Here is a 16,754-nt window from a genome sequence, read left to right as displayed (position 1 = left end):
AATAGCTAACATTTAATATATAAGCATGTAGTAGATATTATTCTATACAATCCATATATATTAATTATAAAACAACTTTATTAGATACATTTTGCTTTGGTTTTTGGTGTTTTCGGAGGCAGGGTTTCCCTGGCTGTCCGGGAGCTCACTCTGTAGACCAGGAAGGTCTGAAACTCACAGAGATTCATCTGCCTCCACCTCCCAAGTTCTGGGATTAAAGGACAGATACACACCCTTAACCCTACTTTATAGATCAGAAACCTGACATATTTTGGGTCTAAGTCACTACTTTCAGGTGTTTATAACTAACAGGGAGTTGCATTACTCTTTAATGAGAGATCCTTTTTTTTTTTTTTTTTTTTTTTGAGATAGGATATCCCTTACACAGTTCAGTTTGGCCTTAAGCCACTGTAGTATTCTCAAAATATTTCTTAAAAAAAAAAAAGCCTTATAAGCTGGGCAGTTGTGGTGCATGCCTTTAATCCCAGCACTTGGGAGGCAGAGGCAGGAGGATTTCTGAGTTTGAGGCCAGCCTGATCTACAGAGTGAGTTCCAGGACAGCTGGGGTTACACAGAGAAACCCTGTCTCGAAAAAAAAAAAACAATAAATAAAAAAAAATAAATAAAAGTTTTATGATTCATTTGTGTGGGGGCACGCACATGCCACAAAGTACAAGTGGAGGTCAGAGGACATTTTTTATTTTTAGGATTTATTTATTTATTTATTTATTTTATGTATGTGAATACACTGTAGCTGTGAGCCTTCATTTGGTTGTTGGGAATTGAAATTTAGGATCTCTGCTAGCTCTGGTCAACCCTGCTTGTTCAGTCCCTGTTTGCTCTGGCCCAAAGATTGTTTATTATTTATTATACATAAGTACACTGTAGCTGACTTCAGACGCACCAGAAGAAAGCATAAGATCTCATTATGGATGGTTGTGAGCCACCATGTGGTTGCTGGGATTTGAACTCAGGACCTTTGAAGGAACAGTCTCTTACCTGCTGAACCATCTCACCAGCCCTGGTTAGAGGGCATCTTTTGGCAGTCTTCTACCATGTTGATTGTTGGCATTGAACTTGAATTTGGAGGCATGTACCTTACCCCCTGGCCCTAAAATATGATAGTCTTGTGTATTTGTTACTGCACCTGAATGTGGAAGCCAGAGGTTGTTGGGGTGTGTGTGTGTGTGTGTGTGTGTGTGTGTGTGTGTAGGGTCTAAGGTCTTGCTTGATTGTTCTTCACCTTAATTTTTGAGGCAGAGTCACTTATTGAATCCAGAGCTTATTGGTTTGGCTAGGCTGGCTAACCAGTGAGTTCTGAAGAGAGCTACCTGCCTCAGGCCCCTTCAGCCCCGAGGTTACAGGCACCTGGGATTTTATGTGGCATGCTGGGGAGTCTAAAAAATTGTTCATTTTTAATGTTTTTATGTTTATGCATGTTTCACCTGCATGCCCAGTGCCCCAGTAGGTCAGAAGAGGGCATCAGACTCTCTTGGAACTATGGTTACAGATGGCTATGAGCTGCAATATGGGTGCTGGGAACCAAACCCAGGCGTGCTGGATGAGTAGACTCCCTTAATCACTGAGCAATTGCTCTACTCATACTTATGATGCAGGCCCTTCATCAGAATCTGCATCATCTTCACAGCCTCAAAATGTGATACTTTTTTTTTTTTTGGTATTTCAAGACAGGGTTTCTCTGTGTAGCCCTGGTTGTCCTGGAACTCACTCTATAGACCAGGCTGGCTTTGAACTTAGAAATCTGCCTGCCTCTGCCTCCCAACTGCTGGAATTAAAGGCATGTGCCACCATTGGCCGGCAATGTCATATATTCTTAAAATAGACTGTTTTATCGCACCTGGGAATGCCTGAGGATTTATTTTGTATTTTTTTAAGCATTTATTTATTTATTTTATGTATATGAATATACCATTGCTCTCTTCAGACGCACCAGAAGAGGGGCATTGGATCTCATTATAGATGGTTGTGAGCCACCATGTGGTTGCTGGAATTGAACTCAGGACTTTAGGAAGAGCAGTCAGTGCTCTTAACCGCTGAGTCATCTCTCCAGTCAAAGTTTTTTTTTTTTTTTTTAAAGATTTATTTACTTTAAAAAAAAAAAAAGATTTATTTACTTTATTTATATGAGTACACTGTAGCTGTCTTCAGACACACCAGAAGAGGGCATCAGATTCCATTACAGATGGTTGTAAGCCACCATGTGGTTGTTGGGAATTGAATTCAGGACCTTTGGAAGAGCAGTCAGTGCTCTTAACTGCTGAGTCATCTCTCCAGCCAAGGATTTTTATTATGCATTGGAAGAAACAAAGTAACAGGAGAAACGTATTGAGTCAAATCATTTAATTAAACACAAATATACAAAAGTTAAGTGCACCTATACAATTTGGAAATAGACTTACAAAAGTTAAAATTAAAAGTTAAAAAGTTAAGGGCTGGTGAGATGGCTCAGTGAGTAAGAGCACCCGACTGCTCTTCCCAAGGTCCGGAGTTCAAATCCCAGCAACCACATGGTGGCTCACAACCATCCCTAACGAGATCTGACTCCCTCTTCTGGAGTGTCTGAAGACAGCTACAGTGTACTTACATATAGTCAATAAATAAATCTTTAAAAAAAAAAAAAAAAAAAGTTAAAAAGTTAAAATTACAATTGCTTCTGAGGAGATTATACAAAGACAGTTGATATAGACTTTAGATATGGTAAATAATAATGATTAATTCTGAGTGATGGGCCTATGAGTATAGATATGCTATTCTTTTTTGTTTTTAACTAAAAGAACTGATGATTTTATTTTCTCAATAGAAGTGAAAACCACACTTTTTTTTTGTATCACCTCTCCCTGAAAAAAATATCCTCTCTGTTAGGAAGGGAAACCCTTGTCATTCATTTAGTAAACACTCAGGCTCACCACCAAGATCTCCTGGTGAAAAAGAACAAGAATACAAAATGATCAAGAGTGCTTCTGCTCTTATCTGTCTGGCCAGGTCATGCCAGGCCATGTGGGCACCATCATAGGGTGGGAGGGAGGTCTCATCATTGGAGGCCCAACATCATGGGCATGTGGCCTCCCATGGGTGGCCTCATCCCAGGAGCTGGTCCCACAGGCATCATACCAGGAGACTGGGGGGAGGTGGGATCATGGCCCCTGCAGGCAGAGGAGCAGAAAACAGAGCAGGAGGGATCTTTCCTTGTTGAAATGCAGCTGTTGTTTTGTCATTCAGGCTCTGGGCCTGTTCTTCCATCCGTTTCTGGTAAGTCTTTCACATTCTCTTTGTGTTTCTGACCACTGCAGTGTGTCTTCCTCACAGAGAATCTCGGGTAAAACATTACCACATGAATGCTCACAGTCATCTATTGGATGGAACACAGGGCCCCCAATGGAGGAGCTAGAGAAAGCACCCAAGGAGCTGAAGGGATCTACAACCCTATAGGTGGAACAACAATATGAACTAACCAGTACCCCCAGAACTCATGTCTTAGCTGCATATGTAGCAGAAGATGGCCTAGTAGGCCATCATTGGGAAGAGAGGCCCCTTGGTCTTGCAAACTTTATATGCCCCAGTACAAGGGAAAGCCAGGGCCAAGAAGTGGGAGTGGGTGGGTAGGGAAGCAGGGCAGGGGTGAGGGGGGGAAGGGTATAGGGGACTTTCAGGATAGCATTTGTAATGTAAATGAAGAAAATATCTAATAAAAAATTGAAGAAAAAAAAAGACACGTACCACAGTAGTCACAAAAAAAATCTTAGGCATGTTGCTCCACAAGCTGTTGGTTACGGGGTTCCCCATCACCAGGAACACAGGCTCAGATATGCTATTCTTTTACTTTGTAGTGTCCTCAAATTTTTTTTGCTTAATTCAAACTTTATTGTTACTATGTTTAAGTAACATTTTTTCTTCCTGTCTCATGGTCTTTTAATCATGCTTGTCAACAACTGATTAAATCAAAGTAACACACTGGCTGATTCAAAATCAAATGTTCTTTTCTTCCCTATTGTCTATCATCATTTTCCTTTCTATTTTAAAAATTCAATATTCTTCAAGCAGCTTTCATTTTTTTAAGAATTATGGCAGGTGATAATCATCCCTTACTTAGAAATGGTTTCTGTCTTTACAAATCTATTAGGGGAGTCAAGGAGACTGACATTAAAGAAGACACACACAGGCGCACGTGCGTGCGCGCGCACACACACACAATTCTGAAAAGAATGGGCATTATGAAAGCCCATGACTGTGGTAAGTGATTCATTTAAGTAGAGACTGATACTTCATAATAATTCAATTATACTTGCAGAAATAATATCATATTATTTCTGAAATGTTATTTCTGAAAATGTTTATGAAAGAAGCAATTGACCTCAATTTTAATTCTTACATGCTATATGCACAGACATTGTTGTCAGCTTCCTTTTACAAATCATGAGTCGTGATTAGCACCACAAGACCATTAAGAGCGATTCACATCTAGGTTATAGCCCGAGCTCTTTTCTTCTGAGATTACTGCAAAACCAAACTACTTTGGCTGCAGCCTACCTTCTCTTATTCGTTCTTTGTATTACTCTTTCTAGCTGAACTCAGCTATAGGATGTTTTCTAATACAGTTTCTGGAACTTTTTAAAAGTTATAGTGATTACGTCACAACTCCGTGTTTATGAAGAAGTTACTGTTGAAGTTGTCACTCTTGAGTACCCACTAATGTACCTGGGTGAGAGGACACCACAGTGAAGAAAATGGACATGACCTTCATTGTTATGGAGATAGACAGTTAGACAACAAATAACAAAAGACACATTAAATTTTAGGTAAATTCAGGGGAATGAATAAAAGACAGACAAGAAAAACATGAAAATCCTAATTTAAACCCGAGGTAAGGGATCAGAGAATTCTACCAGAAACTACACAAAAGTGTTGGGTCCCCCCCGCCCCCGCCGTCCCCTGTAGGATGCAAGGTGCTAAACCCCTCAAAGAACCCCACGAGGGTGCTGCTGCCTCAGCGGTGAGGTCCTGGCGCCCCATTGTTCGGACTGGCTGATGGACTTAGCCAGTTTCTGAGCCGGCGGGGACGCCGATGCGGTCCTATATTGTGACACGGGGAGAGTTTTCATCCCGGGAACTTTCTGATTCCACCCTCTACTCCCACCCGGTGGCTTCCTTCCTAGCATCTTTCTGCTTGGTTGGTGCCCCTTGGGTTGCGACAGTCGCTTGTCCGTTCTGTCTGCTGCAGGAGCCTCACTGGAGTTGTTTCCTCTCCTCATGCCCCTCAAGCCTGTTACTTCATGGCGACAGCTGGCGGCCGGGTCTTTTCACTTGGCCACGCGGCCATCCTCGCCCGCCCGCAGGTGCGCCGGAGGCACCAGGTGCCGGCGCTCCTCGTCCTTGGCGGCCCGCGGCCCCGCACGAGCGCTCGGATTGTGTTCCGGGCTGGCTGCGCCCGGAGCGCGCCCGCAGCCTGTGCTCGCCCCCGCGTCTCCTCGCGCCCGCGGCGGCCCCGGACGGCGCGCGTCGCCTCGCGCTGGTCCTCAGGCCAACCAGCGCCGGCCCGAGCGGCGCGAGCACGGGACCGGCCCCGGCTTCCCACTCGGGCCGGCGGGCTCGTGGGTTCGTTCGCCCCGCCCCCTCCCCACAGCGCCGCCGCTGGGCGCTTGCGCGGGGCGCGTGGCCGTGGCCGGGGTCTCCGCCGCAGCCCGAGCAGCCGCCTCCGCCTCAATCAGTCAGTCAGTCAGTCCCCAGCAATGGCGGAAGGAGGTGAGCGAGAGGAGCTGCTTTCGCCGCCGCCGATCTCTCCGGCCAAGAGGCTGTGCTCTTGGCCCAGCCCGCAAGCTCACCACCCCCGCGGGACTCCCGGGGCAGCCGGCGGAGGGGCGGGGGGCGGCGGCGGCGGCTGCCTGGCCCCCGGGGCCCGCCCCCACCTGCAGCCGGAGTCCTTGCTGGACTGCGCCGCCAAGACGGTGGCGGAAAAGTGGGCGTACGAGCGGGTGGAGGAGCGCTTCGAGCGGATCCCGGAGCCGGTGCAGCGCCGCATCGTCTACTGGTCCTTCCCGCGGAATGAGCGGGAGATCTGCATGTACTCCAGCTTCCAGTACCGGGGCGGCCCGGGAGCCGGCGCGGTTGCCGGCGCGGCGGGGGCTTCGCCGGTCGAGGAGGGGCCGCCGCCACCCCCCGGGGCCGCCGCTCCGGCCGGCTCCGCCCCTGGGGCCGCCGGGGCGGGCTCGTCCCCCGGGCTGGGCGCTGGGACTGGAACGGCGAGCGGCGGCGGCGGCGGCGGCGAGGGGCTGCCGTTCCGCCGGGGCATCCGTCTGCTGGACAGCGGCTCCGTGGAGAACGTGCTTCAAGTCGGTAGGTGCTGCCCGGCCCCTCTCGGCCCCCTGCCTCTTCTGCAGGTGCCTTCCCAAGCCCTGGGTCAAAACCCAGGCTTTCTGCCCAACTCCGGCATCCCCGCCAAGGACAAAAAAGTGGCATAAAAAACTTTTCCCAAGGTTTCCTTCAGGTCCACTACTGCTCTTTCCCCTACCGGCTGCCCTATTTCTTTTTCTTTTTGTTTGAAGAGCGAGTAGGTCTCTCTCTCTCTCTCTCTCTCTCTCTCATTCTCTCTTTCTCTCTCCTATACCCTCATACTAAAGGAATAACCGTGTGATGTGCCCTTTTGGATGTAACAATTTTCAAAACGCGTTTTACTGATTTAAGTTTAGAGGGAAAGGGATGGTTAGTTAATCTGGAGCAATAGGTTTTAGAGGGAGTGTTTGAGGGACAGGCTGTCACAGCCAATCTGTAGTTATAGCAGATTGAATCTGAGTGTAATTAACTTTCACATCGGAAAAAGCAACAGAATACTGTGCATTTTAGACAATTTAAATTGTCTGTTTTAATATCCCTCCCCCCGACCAGTGATGCCTGGGAATCTAGGCTGCAGATTAACAATAACGGAAGATGGAAATGTGACAGCTTCTCTTTTCTACACCCCCATCCATGGGAAAGGGGGAAAAAAGCTACACAATCTGGAGTGGGGGCGGGGTCTGCCTTCCTTGTCAGACTGGGGTAAATCAAAAGCCAGTCACGTTGGATGTTTCAAATGCTTTCATTTAACGCGTCCTCGTATTCGCTTTTGTTTTATCTTTTTGTTTGTACAAAAATGGAAACTGATTTTAAAAAATCTACTCTTTCTCTTGAACGTCTAGTTAGTTTGTTAATCTTAAGTATTTAACTAAAGTGTACCTGATTTGTGAAATGATTACGGAGGAAGAAAGAAACGACATTGTTTAACATTGGTTTGCAATGCATAATATTAAAACACTTATGGGGGGTCCTATTTGAATTATTATAGCATTCTGGAAGTGCACATCTCTATGCACATTATTGTACACTATATGCTTATATTTACTAAAGGAAATAGTGATTTTTCTAAAGTTGAATGAAGGACATTTCACAGGCTCAGGGACACATGCATATATATAAATCCAAACATCCAACTGTCTTCTCTTCAGGTAAAACCAACATATTTGGAATTATTTTCCTTTGAAAACTAGTATATCACAGTTCCTTACATGGAACAGTCTCTCCTAGTTATTAAGAATGAATAGATTCTGTCGTATTTTTTAAAAGCATATTATAATTTTTAAATAAATATGAAATGAATATTCATTCTGCATATTTGAAAGATGCTAGTGCTTTGTGTATTTGTGTATATTTTAGAAAGAATGAGTTGGATAAATAGGCAATTAGGGTAGACAGCTTTAATATTGAAGTGTTGAAAACATGAAAATTAATGTGTTTCATTTTATTAATCTTTAAGCTTTAATCTTTCTGAGAGCTTAGGACAGTTAACTTTTAAAGATTCTTATTTAAAACATTATAAATTGGTAAAAGTTAGTTCAAGTGGTTGTCTTAGGGATAGAAATCGGTTTGAAAGAATTTCAAATTTTAAGGGAACATATAAGGGAGATGAGTTTTATTTCCCTCCCCCACCCTCCCAGTGCTGGGAATTGAACTTAGGGCCTCTGGCATGCTAGGCAAGCCTGCTACCATAGAGCTGTAACTCCAGCCCCAAGAGGTACCTATTTTTAGAGTGATTAAAATGTCAAGTTCCAAGTGAAATCAGATTTAGAGGATGATCCAGATAGTATTTAAATCAGATATTCCTCTTTTAAAATGATAGTTGGTGTACTTACAGGGTAATGGACTCATACCCAGGCATTTCATGGAGCCTGAGAAGGACACAAACAAATGTCTGATTTATTTGGATTTCCTAAAGAAAGAATGAATTGATACTATGTTTGAGAATTTGCATTTTGTGATATTTATTTCTCTGACCTGAATTTGTACCAGTAAGGTGTGGAAGAATATATCACAATTCTTCATAACATAAAATATTTTGCCATGAATCACCTCGTAATATATAAAGCTAGAGACCCATCTCTCTTAAACTTTTGTGTGACTTAATCTAGATGATCAGTCTTCTAAAAGTATTGCTAAGTGATAAGTGAGTTATTTGCATATAGTCTGACAGTAAACCATGTTCTTTAGTTTATAACCTCAGTTCAAACTCATTTTAACTCTTACGTTTCTCTATGTAAGGATTCTTCATATTTTCTTACTGTTTCCAAAACATATCATGACCTTGGAACTGAGGATTGTTACAGGTAGAAAGAAAGAAAAATCTAGGGCTGGTGAGATGGCTCAGTGGGTAAGAGCACCCGACTGCTCTTCCGAAGGTCCAGAGTTCAATTCCCAGCAACCACATGGTGGCTCACAACCATCTGTAACAAGATCTGGCGCCCTCTTCTGGAGTGTCTGAAGACAACTACAGTGTACTTACATATAATAAATAAATAAATCTTTAAAAAAAAAAGAAAAATCTAGACTTACAATAACACCAATTTATTCTTTTAAAATCTTAAGGATTTATTTTATGTATACATGTGAGTGCCCAGATGTGTGCCTGATGCCCCTGGAGGCCAGAAGAGAGTGTCAGAAGCCCTGGAACTGGGGCTGTAAGTAGTTGTGAGCCATTATGTGGGTGCTGGGACCCACACCCAGATCCTCTGCAGGAGCAGCAAGTGCTCTTAGGGGCTGATCCATCTCTCTAACCTTGAATTTTTTTGTTTGTTTATTTGTTTGTTTCGAAAGAGGGTTTCTTTTTGTAGCCTTGGCTGTCCTGGAACTCACTCTGTAGGTCAGGCTGGCCTTGACCTCAGAGCACCTGCTTCTACTTCCTAAGTGCTGAAATTATAGACATGAACAATCAAACTTTAATATGCTTTAAAAGATTCATAATGGAATCTCTCTCTCTCTCTCTCTCTCTCTCTCTCTCTCTCTCTCTCTCTCTCTCTCTCTCTCTCTCTCTCTGAGACAGGGTTTCTCTGTGTAGCCCTGGCTGTCCTGGAACTCACTCTGTAGAGGCTGGCCCCGAACTCAGAAATCTGCCTGCCTCTGCCTACCAAGTGCTGGGATTAAAGGCGTGTGTCACCATTGCCCAGCTTCACAATGGAGTTTTTAAAAAGATACTTTAAACTTATAATTACTTGGTTATGTGTGTGGGTGCATGTGGAATACAGGAGGGTGGGCAGATCTTCTGGAGCTGGAGTTATAGGGGTTGTGAGCCACCCCATATGGGTGCTGGGAACTGAACTTAGGACCTCTGTAGAGCAGTCATTAAGCATTCCTAACTGATGAGCCACCTTTCCAGGCCCTTAGAATGTATGTGTGTGTGTGTGTGTGTGTGTGTGTGTGTGTGTGTGCACGCGCGCGTGTTGAACAAGAGTATACTCTTGTAAAACCAGCACTGAGGTGGAGGCAGGAGAATCATGAGTTTGAGGCCAGCTTGGATTACATAGTACGTTCTTTTCACAGACATAAAAGCACAACACACAAAAGTTTTTATGGAAAAGTAAAAGCAAACAAAACTTTTATACAGTCTATATAGGTTAAATTCTATAACTTCAAATTACTTTCCACATATAGGCTAAATTTTATAACTTCTGATTACTTTCCATGTTGAATCAGTGTGCTTGGTATTCGGTAGAAAATACCACATTTTGAATGAGAACTAAAACTTCTTACCTCATGTCAACAGAAGGGAGGACTTCAGGCTTAGTGTTTAAAGATACGCTTCTTTCACAGAACAATACTGAATCAGAAGTATTGTCCCTTTTAAAGGGGGAAATTAGTCTTTTCATGTATTTCTCTAAGTTTGAAGGTGTGTTAATAAACTTTCAGTCTGATCCCTCACTATTACGAAGGTAACATAATTCAAATTTTAAAAATGTTTTATTTATTGGTATTTTATATTGATGTCAAGTGCTACCTTGTGTGGAAAAGTATGACTACAAAGCTAATAGTTGTAGTAGAAAAGGTCAATTTCAGGAAATTATCCACAATTTAAACATCAAGTAGTAAGTCTATAATTATGTATAATTGTATATCATCAATAAATATATCTGTGAAATTGCCTATGTATTGTAACAAGTATAATAGTTATTTTTTTGTTGCTATTGTTTGTTTGTTTGTTTGTTTTGTGATGTGTAGAATGGAGCTCAGGCCAGGCAAATGCTCTGCTACTGGCTATACTTGTAGCCCCAGTTATATATGAAGTTAATTTTCATATATAATATTGGGGGATACTAAAGTTGCTTATACCTACTAGAAAGCTTTATAGCATTCCCTGTAGACTTGAATAGAATAGGTAAAATTACAACAAAGTTTCATCATGGCTTAATTTATATGTAAGATATTTTGTCACAAAAGGTAGCTATATACCTTTAAGAAATATTTGGTGACATTAAGTTTTCTTTCTTTAAAAAAAAAAAGATTTATTTATTTAATTTATATGAGTACACTGTAGCTGTCTTCAGACACACCAGAAGAGGACATCAGATCCCATTACAGATGGTTGAGAACTACCATGTGGGAATTGAACACAGGACCTCTGGAAGAGCAAGTAGCCAGTGTTCTTAACCACTGAGCCATCTTTCCAGTCCAACATTAAATTTTCTTGTTGTTTGAGAAAGAGTCTAACTATGTATGCCTGGCTGGCCTGGTACTTGCTATTTTTGTAGATCAGGCTGACTATGAACTCATGAGATTTGCCTGTCTCTGCCCCAGCAATACTAGAATCAAAGGTATGCCCTGCTACATCCAGCTTTAAAAACCTGTTACATTTATGTATGTGTGCTTGTGTGTGTGTGTTTGTGTGTGTGTACACGTATGAAATTTGTGCAGAGGTCAGAGAACAATTTGTGGGAATAGGTTTTCTCATGCACTTTGGTCTCAGGGATGAAAGTCAAGTCACTGGGCTAGGTACTAAATGCCTTTATCTACTGAGACATGTCTTTTTTTTTTTTTTTTTTTTTTAAATTAACTTTAATCTTTTTTTACAGTCCAGTTGTTATCACCTTCCTGGTCCACACTCTTACAGTTCCTCATCCCATTCTTCCTCCGGGTCTCTAAGAGGTTGTTCCCACCCACCCCCACTCCACCCCACCCTGCCAGGCTTCCCCACTCTCTGGGCCTCAAGTCTCTGGATGGTTAGGTACCCCTTCTCTCACTGAGGTCAGACCAAGGCAGTCCTCTGCTGTATATGTGTTGGGGGCTTTGTACCAGCTAGTGTATGCTGTCTGGTTGGTGGCTCAGTGTCTGAGAGATCTCAGGGCTCCAGGTTAGTTGAGACTGCTGGTCTTCCTATGGGGTCACCCTCCTCTTCAGCTTCTTCTAGCCATGGGGTCCCCAACTTTAGTCCATTGAGTGGGTGTAAGTATCTGCATCTGTCTCGCTCAGCTGCTTGTTGGGCCTCTCAGAGGGCAGACATGCTAGGCTCCTGTCTGTAGGCATACCATAGCATTGGTAATAGTGTCAGACCTTGGAGCCTCCCCTTGAGATGAGATCCCAATTTGGGCCAGTTACTGGACCCCATTTCGGTCAGTCTCTTCTCCATTTTTGTCCCTGCAGTTCTCTCTTTTTTTTTTTTTCCCCGAGACAGGGTTTCTCAAAAAGCCCTGGCTGCCCTGGCTGCCCTGGAACTCACTCTGTAGACCAGGCTGGCCTCTAACTCAGAAATCCACCTGCGTCTGCCTCCCAAGTGCTGGGATTAAAGGCATGTGCCACCACCACCACTGCCTGACGTCCCTGCAGTTCTTTTAGACAGGAACAATTCTGGGTCTGGATTTTTCACTGTGGGATGGCAACCCCATCCTTCCACTTGATGCCTTGTCTTTCTATTGGAGGTGGACTATATAAGTTCCTTCTCCCCACTGTTGGGCATTTCATTTAAAGTCCCCCTCCCTTTGAGTCCTGAGAGTCTCTCACCTCCCAGGTCTCTGGTATATTCTAGAGGGTTCCCCCCACCGCCTACCTCCTGAGGTTGCCAGTTTCTACTCATTTTGCTGGCCTTCAGGGCATCACTTCTGTTCCTCTCCTCTATTTTCTTTTTTAGCCTGTTTATCATTTGTATAAAGGAAGGCTACTGATTTGTTTGAGTTAATTTTATATCTGGCCACTTTGCTGAAGTTGTTTATCAGCTGGAAAAGTTCCCTGGTAGAATTTTTGGGGTTGCTTATGTATACTATCATATCATCTGCAAATACTGATACCTCGACTTCTTCTTTGCTAATTTGTACCCCTCAATCTCCTTTTGTCTTAATGCTCTAGCTAGAACTTTGAGTACTATAGTAAATAGATATGGGGAGAGTGGGCATCCTTGTCTTGTTCCTGATTTTAGTGGGATTATTTCAAGTATGTCTCCATTTAATTTGATATTGGCTGTTGGTTTGCTGTATATTGCTTTTATTGTGTTTAGGTATGGGCAGTGAATTCCTGATCTCTCCAGTACTTTTAGCACAAAGGGGTGCTGATCTAGGAGAATAGCTTGAGTCCAGGAGTTCCAGATAGCATAAGGTAAAATAGCAAGACTTCTTTCCCCAAAGAACCAACCAACCAACCAACCAACCAGGCAAGCAAGCAAGCAAACAAACAAAGAGCAACACATATCCAGAAAAACAAAAACCAACAGCAAAAATCCTGAAGGGAGAAGGGAGATAAGCCTGAATTTTTAGTGTGAGCATGTTATAGGAAGTGACAGGGGAAACTCCAAACCTGCCTATATAAGCACCACAGCATCATATGTGTTCTGTGAAGTGGTGATTTACCATTTCCCAAATATAAGAAATATATATGAACCGTATAAAGATGACCACCCCGAGACCAGAGTTTTAGATTTCAAAGATAATGGGCAGGCTAAAGAGCAGATTTCTTTTTAGACTAATGCCTTGGTACAGGTGCTGGGGCTGAGTGCTGCAGGTCAGCCCCCAGCAGCGCAGTTTTTAAATGTGTTTGACTGCACACATAGGCTTCACAATACAGTTTTACACAGAAGCTGGAAGCACTTTCCTTTGTATTTTGCAGAAAGGCTAGAAACATGAGGACTTTCTTTAATATATCAAAGTACAGCCACAATTTTTAAGATAAATATTACTGAAATGTCAGTTTAAAGCTAGTTTAAATTTCAAAGAGAGAAAGACTGGAAATTGATTTATGCATATGTGACCCAAGGCATTTCTCCTACGTCAACAGTGGCTAGGAAGCTGGATGTGGTGATGCACACCTGTAACTGAGTGCTCTAGAGTAGTGGTTCTCAACCTGTGGATAGAAACCCTTTAGGTAGCGGGTGGGGGCTTCAAATGACCCTTTCACAGGGGTCACCTAAGACCACTGGAAAACACAGATAGTTACAGTGTGAGTCATAACAGTAGCAAAATTACAGCTACTAAATAACAAAAATAATTCTGTGTTTGGGGGTGACCACAGCATGAAGAACTGTGTTAAAGGGTCACAGTGATAGGAAGGTTGATCAGGAGTTCAGAGTGTCCAGATGTTGAGTTTGAGGCTAGCCTGAGCTACATGAGAAACTATCTTAAAACAAAACAATAAAACTTCCCCCATTCCATCCCCAAAAAAAGAAAGAAGAAAAAAAAATTCCACATGGCTATGAAAAATCAAGGCATTTACTGATGGTATTCTGTTTTGGTTAGTTTTAAGAATATGGGACTGTACACTTAAAGATCAATACTTCGTACCAAAAAGAGAAAAATTTAGGGTTTGGGTATAGCTCAGCCATGGGCGGCTTGCCTGCCATATGTAAGCCCCAGCATTTCCCAGGAGACAATAATTCATTTTGTTGTGCTTTTTGTTTTAGAGGTTTGTTTGTTTGTTTTGGTTTGATTTGGGTTTTTTGTTTTTTTGAGACGGTTTTCTCTGTGTAGTCCTGGCTGTCCTGGAACTCACTCTGTAGACCAGGCTGGCCTCGAACTCAGAAATCCACCTGCCTCTGCCCCCCAAGTGCTGGGATTAAAGGTGTGTGCCACCCCGCCCAGCTTAGAGATTTTTATTGTATAGGCCCAGCTTACTTCATAGCCCTTGAACTTGTGATCTTGCTAACTCAGCCATCCAAGTACTCAGTTACTTTTATATGAATTTTCTGCCTTGTAATTTATTTATATGCTCATTTCTTTCTTATAAAGGCACTGTACTTCTTGACCACTTTTAACTTGTCCTTAAGCTAGTGTGACGAGGAATTTTTATATTGTTTAGAATTTGTTCCAGTTAGATTGATTTTATTTTCTTTTTTTGTCAACTCAACACAAGCCAGCCACCTCAGTTGAGAACATGCCTCCATTAGACTGGCCTGTAGGGATGCCTGTGGGACATTTTTTTGATCAATGATGATTGATATGGGAAGGCCCAGCACACTATGGATGGTACCACCCCATGGCAGGTTGTCCTGGGTTGTGTGAGAAAGACTGAGTAAGCCATGGGATGCAGGCTAGAAAGCAGTGTTCCATGGTCTCTGCTTCAGTTCCTGCCTCAAGTTCCTGCTCTGAGTTCCTTTCATGATGTCTACGGCTGTTAGCTGAAATAAACCCTTTCATTCCTAAATTGCTTTTAGTCACATTCTTTTTATCACAGCAATAGAAACCCTAAGATAGTGCTTTTAGTCACATTCTTTTTATCACAGCAATAGAAACCCTAAGATATGCAAAATTATTCTGTGATACTTTTCATAATGATTTTGGTTTTCAATATAACTTTCTATCCCTTAGAGAGGTTAATGTAATTTACTCTAAATGGTGTTTAGTACATATTTTTCAATTTATGCATTTATTCTGATGTGATTATCTCATTTTGTAGCCCATGCTGGCTTGGAGTTCATTGCAAACCTCCTCTTCAGCCTCTTGAGATCTTAAGATTATAGGTGTGAGCCACTATGCCTGCTTAACACATTTTTATTGAAGGAAGGAATGGTCACATGCTGTTTGTATGTTTTGTAGTATGGCTAGATCTCTTAATTAACTTATATGTGACTGGAGCCTGGAAGATATGCTGACATTTTGACTTAACCTTTGGATATTTCTTGTTTTCAAAATCTTATGTATATTTTTAAAAGTGGTAGAGCCTATTATTAACTAGTTCTTCCTTATTTACTGAGTTAACATGCAGTTACTTGTTTTGGATAAGGATGGTAGATAATTGCTTACCAGCTTTTGATAGAGTTGTTTCAAATACACTTTGTATTCTTCATTTTGAGTTCAAATCCAAGGTTGGATACCAAAGCCTAAGATTCTAAGAATTACATTATGTTACCATTTTTATGTAGGCAATAGGCACCAGATTAATCAACAACAAAATATAGAGGTATCTATTTCCACAAAAAACGACAGATCAAGAGGTTGTTTAGCTACAGGAACAAGATTCTGGATTAAAAGATTAATTTGTGATAGTTTAGAGATGTAGTAAAAGACCTATATTGGGTTAGGAAAAAGAAAAAGAAAAAAATGGGCTCTAATCTTGGTTTATATTTAAATCACATGAGGGTTTTTGTTGTTGTTGTTGTTGTTTAATATGGTCATGCTCAGAATACATATTAAGTTAATTGAGTTAGAATCTATTGAGAATCAAATTTCAGAATAAAAAACCCACAACTATCCAAAAAGAGAATTAGTTTGTGGTACTTGGATAAAAAAACCTAGGACCTCAGTCATGGAGGCAGATGCCCTTACCCCTGTGCTCCATCTCTGCCCTCCCAGGGGTTCTGTGACAAACACTGCTCTTGACACACAGTACCTCATTAATGTTGTCCCTGTTTCAAGTGTACTGTTGACATTTTGCACTTTAGACAACATGAATGTTTTGGCTTGTATCAACTTTTACTTGTTAATAGATTGCAAAATGAGTGATTTTCTTAGCACATGTCTCTTCTGTCTTTTGAAAGTCATTCCAAAGTGTATCAATTTTTGCCAATGTAGCCATCATCAAAAGACCCTCTTATTAGTGTGGTGCCAAGTTACAGTTTTCTTCATGCTTGTTCATTTATTTATGAAACATAATATTTTTAATATTCAGTATAGAAGTTAATTTCTATGTCATAAGGAATATACAGGATGCAAATGTAAAATAGTGTTTAATGCAATGTTTTATTAAAGTAGATTTAATTACGGAGACAAAGTAGGAAGTGATTACCCTGCAAAGTGAAAACAGCTGAACATATTGCTCTACTTTAATGTATTTCCAACTATAAGAATTTTAAGGGGCTGGAGAGATGGCTCAGCAGTTAAGAGCACTCACTGTCTGCTCTTCCAGAGGACCCAGGTTTAATTCCCAGCAACCACATGTGCAACTCACACCTGTCTGTAATTCCAATCCCAGGGCATCTGATACCCTCACAAACATACATACAGGCAAATACCAATGCCCAT

General features: G+C 42.2%; 1 protein-coding gene and 1 pseudogene across 1 annotated transcript in view; one reads left to right on the top strand and one right to left on the bottom strand.

Moving 5' to 3' along the window:
• Positions 1-2,632: 2,632 nt before the first annotated feature.
• On the bottom strand, positions 2,633-4,929 carry LOC147004227 (U1 small nuclear ribonucleoprotein C pseudogene; annotated as a pseudogene).
• An 8-nt stretch (positions 4,930-4,937) lies between these two features.
• Zswim5 (zinc finger SWIM-type containing 5) overlaps positions 4,938-16,754 on the top strand; it is a 109,919-nt gene continuing 98,102 nt past the window's right edge. Inside the window, exon 1 of the mRNA XM_021160422.3 lies at positions 4,938-6,351. Coding sequence (XP_021016081.2) covers positions 5,292-6,351 — 1,060 coding nt within the window. The 5' untranslated portion in view covers positions 4,938-5,291. The remainder of the gene's footprint in view (positions 6,352-16,754) is intronic.

Source organism: Mus caroli, unplaced genomic scaffold, assembly GCF_978045245.1.
Source record: "Mus caroli unplaced genomic scaffold, Mus_caroli_1 scaffold_6, whole genome shotgun sequence".
Classification (NCBI taxonomy): domain Eukaryota; kingdom Metazoa; phylum Chordata; class Mammalia; order Rodentia; family Muridae; genus Mus; species Mus caroli.
The sequence above is the reverse complement of the archived record's forward strand: the minus strand, read 5'-3'. Positions and strand labels throughout refer to the sequence as shown.